Raw genomic sequence first — 12,610 nt, forward strand, 5'->3', positions numbered from 1 at the left:
GATTCCAGTGTTAAATTATACACTATATTTTCTGTTTTGAAAGTAATCTACTTGTTCAGGCTATCTTCTATTCTTGCAATGTCTATATTCCAAGGAGTAACAAAATGCATGAAAGCACTGGTTATATTTACGTCTACTTGTGAAAGAGGAATTATACCCAGTGTAGAAAGAAACACTGATTATAGTGATCAGCCTGTCATACGTATTTTGTACAAGGATAGGTGTGAAGAGGCGTGTTCACTGGAAGAGCCACCCTGCAATGTGCCAGTGCTCAACTGTTTGCCAACCCACCCAATACTTTGAGACAGTAAAACCCACAAGTTCCTTTATTCACAGATATTTAAAAAAACATAACACAGAACTACATTCTAGTCTTTTATTGTGAATTTTAGTGTTAATAAAATTAATTTTAATCAGGCAGCAGCCTGTGAAGTAACTCTATTATTAGACTCCTCAAATACTAAACTGATTCCTTAAGAAAAATCACAGCATCTGAAAAAAGAAAATGCCTAACTGAAGAGCCTGACACCTAAGCAAAGTTAACTCGGAGGAACCTGCAGTTTACTTTATGAAGGAACCCAAATTATCCCAACTCCAGGTAAATACTATGGACTGCAGAGACTAAGAAATAGTAGCAATTATTTCAGCACTGGGGTACACCCAAAGAATTAACTAGTGCTGACAAATGTCATTAATATAAAGGCAAAAACAAGCAAAGAAAGGAAAGCAAGCATATAAATCAGAGAGCTTTTCAAAAGTAAGCAGACTTCCTGGGATCCACTCCAGACTTGTCCTACTGGGACTGAGATTCAGACTGATACGAACATTTTCCCCTAAAATTTCCGGGTGATTTTACACACACCCAGGGATGAGGATCATTGGCATAAACACAAAGAAGGTTAAAGAGGAAGCGGTGGGGGACAGAGAGGAGGAAGCAAAAGACCTTCAGAAAATAGGCACTAATCATGTCCATTTCTGTGTTTAAAGCATCAGCTTTACCATTTAGACTGTGTTCATTAATTTCATAGTACCCTCTACTGGTCAGGAAAGGTATCTAAGATTCTTCAACTAAGGCACAGAAATCTCCAACTTTTGTTAACAATTAGCTGAAAGACAACACATTTAGAAACAAGTGAACCTTCATTATTTCTATATTTTCTCATAATTTAAGTGTAAAGTGGGGTGGCAAAGACTGTGCTGGCAAACAGTTTTACACTTCATCTCGACAGTCAGGAGCAGTTTTTACTCTACAATATTCAGTAGTATCCCTGGCCTCCAAGCACCAGATGCGAGCTGGAAACCCTTTCCCAAAGTGGTAACAACCCAAACCTTTCATAGATGTTGTTCAATGACCCGCCCCCACCTCCCAGAGTGGAGGGAAACATTGCCTTCAGTCATAAATCAGTGACTCACACAATAAAAATGTTCCTGAGAAACAGATAATCTTTAATTTCTGTAAACTAGGTTCATAAAAAATACCTTATTAAGAACAAACCACCATAGGGAAGATTTATGTTTAAACAAACTATCATGGAATTTGTTCATGGACAGATAGCATGTGTATGTACATGAATGTTATGTTTTTAAATTTAAGCATCTTGTGATACATAAATCTATGCAGTACTATAGTTTAAAACTGACATCTCCTGGTTGTTTAAGTTTTCAGTTTAAAGATAATACCAAAATCAAAAACCTGAAAGAATCAAAGAATATATCTATAATTCTAACGTAGCATCAACAAAGCAAGTATTATTCTTTTGAGTATTAATGGACTATACTGAAATAAGGTAAAATCTAATAGTCTTGTTCTGTCCTTACTTTGAAATATTGCCACTAAAATCAATTATAGATGTTTATTCTGAAAGATGCTACCATAAAGGTTGCAGGCTCAGAACTACTCAAATTAAATTTATGGAATAACTAGAAAATAGGCTGATTTGGAACCTGTGCACAGTTTTATATTAGTAACATTTTTTTTAAAGACCTAGAAAGCTGTTGCTTTCATATAAATAAGAAGTTTTAAAACCAACTCCCTTGAGTGCTTTCAATTATCACATAAAGCAATGACCCAAATAATTTCAAATGATCACAGATATTTAGGCAACAATTCTCATGTGTTAGTACTTTTAATGTTGTGCACATCAAATTATAGGAAAAAGACAACTATAAACAAGACGCAGCCCCTCTACTTCCATGAACAGCACATGGCATTACAGTAAGCCAAGTTTATATTCAACCATCAAATGCGGTTCTCCCATTAGTTCACTTTGTGATGGGTCTGAAAAGAAACAAAAATAAACATGTTAAAGGGTCTCAAAAAAAGATAAATTCTCTGATTCTACTCAGATGAAAATTTAAATTAGGCAAAACAAATATAAAGTGATAGAAAATATACCGCTGGCTGCCTGGGGCCAAGGGTGGAGGAGCAAAAGGACCAAGGAAACTTGGGGGATGATGAAAACATTTTACATCTTGATTGAGGAGACAGTTCCACAGCTGCACACATTTACTAAAATTAACAGACCGGACACTGTAAGATGGATGCATTCCATTGTATGTCGACTATACCTCAATTCAGTGGATTTTAAAAGAAAATATAGATTGAAAAAGTTCTCATGTTTCAAAGTTCTTAAATTTTCCAGTGGCTTCCAAGTTGAGTCTAGAAACAATCGCTAAGAGATTAAGCAATCCTTAATGTAATTTACAATTTCATCTCTATCATTCTGTGCTCTGTTGCAAACACATATATACACAAACCAGAATCCTAGAGTAAAAAAACCTTAGGAATCTTCTCTCTTGTCTGTATTGAGGAGTCAGACAAAAAGTCTTACTTTAACTGTGATAATGCACCTAAGATAAAATGAATATCAACAGTAAGCTTCCTACAAAGCGTTTTCTTTTTTTTGCCCTCTACTCCTCCACACAGAACAAGAAACAGAATAGATACCCAATGAATTAAACTATAAAACAGTTTGTTAAAATAAATCATTCAAATAATGATTATCAAGAGTAACAAATCGATTTGGATATTTCCTCACTGGACCTCCTGAGACTGGAGATGACTGTGTCATTATCAGTTCAGGAATCCTGACTCTGGCCACTTGTCACACAACATAGTAGCCTCAGCAACAGCTGATACTGTTATAATTATTAATAAATGGTTAGATATACAAGAGTTTGCTACAATTATTAACAGAGTAGAGGACTATGTATACAAAGGGCATCCAAAACCCAAAAGTATGTTTACAAAGGAGTACAAAGAACAAAGGTGTCTGCTGCAGCAGTGCTTCATGTTAATGAGAGAGAGAGAGAAGCACGCATCCCTCAACACAGGCACTGATGCAGCATACCTCCTGTAAGATACACACAGTACGAAACCAACTGTGTTAAAAGATAAATACTAAGCAATGACAAATGTCTTCTGATTTCATATGGAAAGTCTGGAAGGACATCCAATAACTAAAAGCAGCAACCAAACAGGGAAGGAAGGAGGGAGATGGGTTGGGGGTAATTAATCATGGAGGACGTGAGTCTCGGCTGTAATGTTCTCAATTCTTAAAGAATATCCTCATTTATATAATGCCATCTTTCCTTGAAACTCTGCTTGTCTAAGCCTTTGATTTGATAAAACACTTGCCCTAGAAGACAGCACACCCTGTGCTGGTGAGCAAGGCCCCAGCCCGTGGAGGGTCCTCCCAGGCAGGAATAGTCACCTTGGTCAGTTTCAGTTTCCTCATCTTCAAGTGACAGGAAGGGAGTAAACAGAAGGCCACATTCAGCATTAGGAAAAAGTCTCACATCTCTTCCCTTCCTTATAACATAGCGTGCAGATTTTTGTTGGCCAAGTACTTCTCTGATGAGCAAGCAAGCAAAACCTTCATCACCTCCAACACTTTAAAAAAATGTACGGATTTTCATCCCAGTTTAATAGTCTTCATATTGCACTTAGATTAACACAGTACTCCCTCACTGTAGACTTTAAAATTCCTTCTGTATCAAAGGTGATGAGGAGAAAGTGGTGAGCCAGAGCTTTTCTCACTCAGCATGAACCAGGCACCTTAGGAGGCCCTGGAGTGAACAAGACAAAGTCCCCAGCTCTCCTGGAGCCTGTATTTAAGTTGGGAAAACAAATAAGAAACAAGAAAATACCAGAAGAGTGATATGCAAAGAATTAAAGTGAGGTGACAGGGTAACTGGGAGCACGTTAGACTGAGCAGTCAAGGAAGGCCTCTCTGAAGGGGTGGCATTTAAACTGGGACTTGAGAAGTGAGGGGAAAGTATTCTAAGCAGAAGGAACAGCTAAGGCAAGGCCTAGCTGTTCACCTTACTTGTTTTAAATGAGGACTAAATGTAAAAGCTTAGGAATCTGAGGTTTCCTGCACTCAAAAAGTGCCCTCCCAGAAGAGGCTCATGAGACTTCTGCTGTGTCCACAGCACTTCCTTACCAAACATCGGCAGCCGAGCGAAACTAGTATAATTTAATCCTGCTTCGTTTTTCTGTTTCTCCTGAACTGCTGGGGCACAATGAGCACAGACGATACTGGACAGAACTGTATTTGCTCTCTTTCCTCAGAACCAGAAAATAACAGGATGCTACACGTTCTTAATTAAAAGTCATTGACCTCAAACATAATACAATCATCCAGAGAAACTTATAAAAATTTTTTTCTTTAGTATTCACCATCTACAGAAACACATCTAGGAGGACAAGGAGGGTATTTCTGAAGAAACCTTTCATTTTTTTCTAGATGTTTTTAAAGCTAGTTATATCCCACAAATGTTCTGAATACTGCAACAACAATCCTTGTTTAAGCTGCCCTAAGAATATCATACTGGATTCACACATCAGACTTTATCCTCAGGACATAAAATCAATGACTGTCAATGGTTGACTGAAATGACTATAATCTCAGAACTCCATAGACATCTTTCACTTTTAAAACCAGTTAAAGAACAGTTATTACCATTAAATTTTATCTTATTTCAGTGAATAAACACAAGTGAATTTTATCAACTATAAGCTATATGATGACAAAGACATAGTAGGTTTCGTTTGCTGCTGTTGCCTTGTAATTACTGGGGCTCCAGAAAAAGGTATGGAATGACACTTACCATTAAGAATATCTTCAAATCCAATAGTCTCATCGTTACCCCTCAAAATATCCAGTGAAAGGTTTGAGCTTGGAAGAAATGGAAGACGCTGAACCTTTAGGAAAAGAATAAAAGAGCAAACTTAGAAATAGTAGAAAGGAAAAAACATACATGATCACATTTCAGTGTCTTCATTATTTGTAAAATTCACAAACTAAATAAAATACCAATTTAACTGGGGGGGGAGGACAGGAATATTTTTAATTCTTCATAACCTTATTCAAAATATAGACACTGAAATTGAAAGCTTTTACTAATACTTAATAATCCCATCAGGTCTGCACATTATTTGGGACCTTTGCATCTGTCCAGGAAAACCGAAGCATACAATGTGATGAAACACAAAATTCTCGAATCTAACATCATGCTTTGTTTCTAAAACACATGGGACAATCAAATTCCTGAAGAAATTCTGAAGAAATGCACTGAGAGCATTACTTCACTTAATAAACTGATTATTCATTTTGTATGTTGTTCTGTAATGCTCATAGCACAAATACAAGTCATGACCCTTTAAAACAGTAGTGATAACTAGAGATGAAGATCAAAGTTATCTGTGGGCTTTTAAAAACTACAATGCCATTCTGAACTAGTGCTATCTACATTTTCCAATTACTAAATACATGTATTGCAGACTGGGGTTCCCTTGTGGCTCAGCTGGTAAAGAATCCGCCTGCAATGCAGGAGACCTGGGTTCGATCCCTGGGTTGGGAAGATCCCCTGGAGAAGGGAAAGGCTACCCACTCCAATATTCTGGCCTGGAGAATTCCATGGTCTGTATAGTCCATGGGGGTCACAAAGAGTCAGACATGACTGGATGACCTTCACTTATACTGCAGACCAGTACCTAAGTACAGTGCAGAAAGCACTGGCTATAGAGTCAGAGGTTCAAACTCTGCTTTCAGTACTGACCAACCCTACGGCCTTGCCTAGTTACCTGATCTGTCTCACCCTGGTTCAACACCTGTGGCACGGGACAGCAGCACCTTTCCCTCACACCTGCAGCACAGTGTGCTATAAAGCACAGCAGTCACTGGCACATACTCAACAAACCTTAACGCAGCCAAACCAAATTTTCCATTTTTCTGTTCTTTGTTAGCTATCCAGCAGTCACTGAATCAATGCAGTGTGATATGACAGAATCTAGAGCACAGATGGGGGACAGTTCTTAAACACCTGGAAGGACATTTTCTTCCTGAGCAACATGTGTATTCAGCGATATACAACCTGCCCACTAGACACCTCCACTTGGATATTCCTAGAGGCAGCACAAATTCAAAGTAACTCCTCAGAAGGAGAGAAATATAAAAGTGGACGCCTGTAACTATCCAGACACTGAGCCTCTAATCGAAGGGGTTTCCCATTTCAAAGCTGCTTTTCTCTATGAAGTAGGAATGGAGATCAAATCCTAACAGGGGGAAAGTAGGAGAGGCTGCAGGGAAGAAGAGAAGGTGAGGTTTGTACAGTTTTTACCAAAAAGAAGACTCCTCCCAATCAATTCAGCACACAGATGGGATGCATGCAAACTGACACCTGGAAACCCACCTGCTGCACTGCCTTGAATTCCATCTGCAGTTTTAGTGGTGCAAAAAGACCCTGGATGTTTCTCAGTGTGGAGAAGTTCATCTTGTCTTGGTTGAGCTGGAACTACAAAGACAACACGTAATTTTAAATGTGACATTCTGCTTTCAAAACAATGAGCACTGACATCCATGTGACACACACATACACAGAACCCTTTAGGTGGTCTTCAGGACATCTATACATGTCCTACCTTTGGGAGTGACCTTTCTCCACCTATTTAACTGACTAATATAAGTCTAAAACTTTTCAAATGTCCCCTCTTCTAGAAAGCCTCCCATAGCTTGGCTGCTTCATCTGTGGTCCTCTACAATGCTTCAGGTAGTCCCAATCCACTGCTTATCTTCCCACTAAATTTTCAGCCCCTAAAGGATGGGGATGATGTCATACCCATCTGCGTACGTCCTGTGCCTAGCAGTAACTTGGAAATGAAGGCCTGAAAAAAAGATTCAAGGCTGGAAGGTCGGGCTTGGATATCAATAGCAAAAATGGCAGGGGAAAAATATAAAAGAAATAAAAAAGATTACCAAGTGAGGAAATATTATGAGAGGAATGGAGAGGTGGACCAACCTCTAGAAATGTCCATAAAAAAGACAGAGAAAAAGGTGTAGAAAGGGAGCTTTAGTGAACCAAAGCCTATTCCATAGAATATTGAAAACAAGGCTTCATGTTCTTTATAGTCAAATGCTCAACACCAGAATTGTCTTAATCATGTTATTACTAACATCATTTTTCTACCAGAGGGTAAAAATAAAAACACAGGTAACATACTTACATTTTTTTCTGATAATTCAAGAGGATGACTGGGCAGAAGTTCATTTTTCACACAAGAGAAACTGAAAATAAACATTTAAAAGGGAGGTTATAGATCATTCAATACCTAGGGCTCACACTTATCTATCAGTGCTGTCATACAATGAAATGGCACAGGGAGCTTGAGGCCGATGAACAAACTATTCTGTATGCTGACTGTGGTGGTGACTGTGGGAATTAATACATATTCACAGAACTACACTAAGAGGGAAAAAAAAGATCAAGTATTCTATATATTGTTGTAAATATATCTATTATAGATCCTGGAGGTCAAGAACTCAATAAACTGGGAAGAACCCTCCAAAAAGTGGTGCTAAGTGATGCTCTGTATCTGGAAGAAACTTCATAGTGTGTGTACTACTATTACTCTGATGATGTGATTCTTTTATTACATAAAGTACCTACATTTCTCCTGTTCATATCTAATGCATATTCAATAGTTAATATATTTTTGATAAACACACACTGAAAAACTTGTTTGAGATTTACCAACTACCTACTATATGCGAAGTACTATATTAGGTGATACATAGCTAGAACCGGGCCACGGGTCCCTATCACTCTCTCTATATAAACATCACCATCTTATTCTCCAACCAGGATTTAAGAGCTGAAAGAAACCTTAGAAATCCTGCAACATCAGTATTTATCAAATATTGTCTTTGTACATATTTGGGAATTTGAAAATGGTCCTGCTCATGGTAATCTTACAATCTGAGAAGAAAAAGGAGCATTTCGTGTATGTGCAGTGGGAGTGGGGGGAACGGACCAAAACCCAAAACCAAATTACCAGGACTCGGTTAGTGGCTAGCTTATGAATTTGATTATACTATAAACCAAATTATATCTCCAATTCCAAAAGCAATATACTGCATCTTTCATTACAAAATGGAAAGACAATGAGGCATTATGTCTGCTTCCAGGGACCAATATTAGAATGACATTCTATGACTAAATACCTTCTAAGTAAATATAAAATTCAAAATACAGTATGTACCCAGTAGGGAGGATATTTGACTAAACAGAAAAAACCATCTGCCAAGAAAAAAGACCAGTACCAGAAAATGAGGCCTAAACATATAAAAACATAAAGGAAAACATAAAGGGAAGGGGTACAACTGTGCTATAACTAGAAATGAAAAACAAGAGCAGCTAATACTTACTTACTGCTTTAATGTCACATATTGGTCTAAGTATTTTCCAGGGATTAGCTCATTTATTCTTCAAAATAAAGACAGATGCTATTACTAGCCTTATTTCATAGGTGAGGGCAATGAGACAGAACAGTTAAGTAATCTGCCCATGGACACACATCTAGTAAATAGCAAAGTCATGACCAAAACCCAGAGCCCATGCTCTTTACTGCTATGTTCTAGTACCTCCCAAAGAAAAGTGAACTACTCCCAATTTGCCTTAGTTAATAAGATGAAGAACAAAGGGCTCTCCAAGTTATCAGGAGCAAAAAGAGGAATCCCACCAAATCGTGCTGCCAGCTAATCTCTCCTAGGAGGACACACTTTCTTGGGAACCTGGTACTCTGGTAAAATGCTTCTTCCACTATAGAAACATTTATGCTTCCTCTCCTCCCTCCCTCTAGTCTAAAGTATACTACTTGCTATCTTTTAAATTAAATACATATTTATGGCTTGTCAAAAGATTTAAAGAATATTGTGAAAAATAATTCACATATTATAACAAAGTCACAACTCCCCTACATACCCTTTTCGAAGAAGATCATGACTTTCAAAAGGTCCACTTGCTGACAGCTCAGTAACTGGAATACTGTCCTTTAGCTGAGATCCAAGTCCTCTGGCATTCTACAACACAAATAAAAAACACTATTATGTATTAAAAAAAATGTTAACAACTCACACTGAACCTCTATGTAAAAATACTGTTTAAGCATCAGAGAAAAGATAAGGTCTCTGCCCTCCAAGAGACTACAGTCTAGGCCATTACTATGAGCCTCAGCATCACATAGAGAGATGCACAAGGTTCAGTGAATAATCTGGAATTTGGGGCAGGAAGGATTCCTGAGCTGAGTGCACTCAGACTGAAAGGCATTCCAGGAAAACAAGAACATGGGTAAAGGTATAAAAATATAAATGAACAAGCCACAAGTAGTTTGAGATGATCAGCTAACTGTATGTCTGAGTAGGGCAGAAAGAAAGGCTGGTGAAAAGAAAAATGAAAAGGCTTAAATATGCAAAGAAATTAAGATTTTGTTCTGAAATTGAGCACCAGATCATGATCAGATTTACTTTCACTGGGAAGATCCTTTCTTTACGTTGGAATGATGAGCACAGAATGAAAAAAGTTGAGGACAGAATCCTGGAGAGTACCATTCCTTAAGGACAAAGAACAAGGAAAACGGAATTAAGAATGGACAGAAGAGCTAGAAGAGAGTGGTCACAGAAGCTAAAGAAAAAACGGAATCTCAGAAAGCGTTTGGTTCCCTTAAGAGGGTGCTACCTGTGAAAAATAAATGCACTTAATCAGGCTGGCCTAAATAAAAAGAAACAAAACGCTAAGATTCACTGTATATGCGGTACTTGTGTATTGTCACCCTACTTATTTACACTGTAATTTAATCACCAAATATTTATATCTACTATGTGGCAGGTACTCACTCTACTAGATGCTGAAGATACATATCTGGCGTCTAGGGCTTAGTCTAATGAAGAGAGAATATACATGCATAACAAAAATGTAACAAACACAAGATGCTGAGTTTAAACCATCTAGTGCTGAATACAACATCCTTGCAATCCTGAAGAAAAATGTCAAAAAGCTACAAGCAGTTTGGTATTTAGTCTATACTCTTCTAGGAGAAGGAGAAGGCAATGGCACCCCACTCCAGTACTCTTGCCTGGAAAATCCCATGGATGGAGGAGCCTGGTGGGCTGCAGTCCATGGGGTCGCTAAGAGTCGGACACAACTGAGGGACTTCACTTTCACTTTTCACTTTCATGCATTGGAGAAGGAAATGGCAACCCACTCCAGTGTTCTTGCCTGGAGAATCCCAGAAACGGGGGAGCCTGGTGGGCTGCCGTCTATGGGGTCTCACAGAGTCGGACACGAGTGAAGCGACTTGGCAGCAGCAGCAACAGCTTCTAGGAGAAACTACTCTGGGAAATTAGCTTTTCAAATTGCTGTTTTACTTCAATTCGTGCATTTCACTAGGGTCAGGTACTGTAGTTTGTCCAGGGTTTCTCCAATCTACTAATTGCATCCAGGCTCTCACACCTGGATAACTTTAAGAGCACTCTACTGGGTCTTGCTGCCCATAGACGCTTCCATTTTCCAGTTCTACACAGCAAAGTCTGCTTGACATGCAATCTCCTCCAACAAAGCTGGGAGAAAACCAAAAAACAAACAAAAAATCTTTCACTGGTTGGTCAATGCCTTTTCAATGTCTGAAAAACAATGTCCAAGGCCCAAAGCCTGGAACTCAAGAACCTGCACAACAGGTTTCAACTCCCCTGAACAGAAGTCACGGTCAATTAGGAAAAGAAGCTGGAATCTAGTGTTTGTCACTAACCTAACAGGTGCCTGTGATGAAGGCACAGAACCTTTCCGGCCCTGCCTACTCATCCTTCCAGGTATCTGAACTCCTACAGGACTAGAGCTGTATGACTGTACCTTCCCAAACGTTATTTCCTACATGCACAGTTCTCCTCCTCCCAGACTGCTTTATTGTAAAGTGACACAAGAAAAGTCTCTTCCAGGCACAAAGAAAGGGGGATTGTGATCTCTGGGTTCTACCCATTATCACTTTGCCAATTCCCTTCTGTAAAATATCGGGATCAGTACATAATGTTTCTAAGAAAGTAGAAGAGGGGAGCAAATCTATGAAAAGTTAACACTAGTTATTTCAGAGTGTCTTAAAATTTTTTATTTAGCTGTGCCAGCTCTTAGTTGCAGCATATGGGATCTAGTTCCCTGACCAGGGATGGAAAAACCCCCGCCCCCTACATGGATAACACCAAGAGTCTTAGCCACTGGACCACCAGGGAAGTCCCTCTGAGTGTTTATAAAACCTCTTTTCTATGTTCAGCAGTATTTGCCAACAGAAGTAAGTGTTAGTCGCCCAGTCATGCCCAACTCTTTGGGACCCCATGGACTGCAGCCCACCAGGACCCTGAGTCCATGAGATTTTCTAGGCAAGGATACTGGAGTGGGTTGCCATTCCCTTCTCCAGGGATCGAACCCGGGTCTCCTGCACTGCAGGCAGATTCTTTACCGACTGAGCTACAAGGGAAGCCCATTCACCAACAGAAGCTTTCTAGATTTGGACTGGTATTAAGAGTCACGGGCAATGACGGACGATTCAGGAAATCTCTACCAAATAGCAAACTTTTTTAAGAAGAGGAAAAAAGAGAAGGGGCGAGGGAGGAGGAGGACTCCACTAACAACGCTAACACAGGGGGAGTAACAAGTATATAATTTTACCCCCTCCAACGCCTGACATGCTACAAACTCCCCAAAATGTTGGCAAAGTAAAAGCAGAGTGATGGAAAGCCGACCCATAGTTGTGGGTTTGTTATCCAGGCGGTTCCGAGGGTCGAGGGCGGGTGAGGAGTTTGGGGGACGCGACTCCCAAGGGCTAACGGGCGGTGCCCCCACCCCAAGACCGCCGCAACTTTCGGGTTTGCCCCTGCCACCTCGGCGCCGACTCCAGGAAGGGACCGAGGTCGGGGTCGGCTGGTGGGTGGGTAGAGAGAAGAGGAGGTGAAAGAGGAAGAAGCCGAGGCGCGGCTCCCGGTACCAGCGCCGGAGCCCAGCCCGGACGGCCACGAGTACCCCTGAACCCCGTGACTCAACAGATCATGGCGGGAGAGGCGGGCTTCCTCCTCCTCCCGCCGCTGCTGAGGGGACGGCAGGAAGGCGGCGGGCTGCTCCTGCGGCCACCGACCCGAGCCCGCCGGCCACTCGGGTCGCCCGGGGTATGGGGGGGGGGGGGGGGTGGGTTTCACTCACCATCTTCCACTCGCTCGGCGTACAGACGCTCTCCCCGTGACGGTCAACTGGCCCCGCCGCTCACTTCCGTTTCCGGGCTTGCCCC

General features: G+C 40.4%; 1 protein-coding gene across 2 annotated transcripts; it reads right to left on the reverse strand.

Moving 5' to 3' along the window:
* Positions 1–1,425: 1,425 nt before the first annotated feature.
* On the reverse strand, positions 1,426–12,599 carry POMP (proteasome maturation protein). Of its 2 annotated transcripts, none has more exons than NM_001034376.2 (6): positions 12,526–12,570; positions 9,265–9,362; positions 7,508–7,568; positions 6,697–6,798; positions 5,113–5,206; positions 1,426–2,278 (listed from the first exon to the last, which is right to left on the reverse strand). In NM_001034376.2, the coding sequence occupies exons 1-6, from the start codon at positions 12,526–12,528 to the stop codon at positions 2,211–2,213; spliced, it is 426 nt and encodes a 141-aa protein (NP_001029548.1). In that variant the 5' UTR covers positions 12,529–12,570; the 3' UTR covers positions 1,426–2,210. The 2 variants fall into 2 exon arrangements, with proteins under 2 accessions (NP_001029548.1, XP_059748001.1); XM_059892018.1 differs by having other exon boundaries at positions 2,108–2,278; positions 9,807–12,599.
* Positions 12,600–12,610: the final 11 nt, after the last annotated feature.

The sequence above is a fragment of the Bos taurus genome, chromosome 12 (assembly GCF_002263795.3).
Source record: "Bos taurus isolate L1 Dominette 01449 registration number 42190680 breed Hereford chromosome 12, ARS-UCD2.0, whole genome shotgun sequence".
NCBI classification, from domain to species: domain Eukaryota; kingdom Metazoa; phylum Chordata; class Mammalia; order Artiodactyla; family Bovidae; genus Bos; species Bos taurus.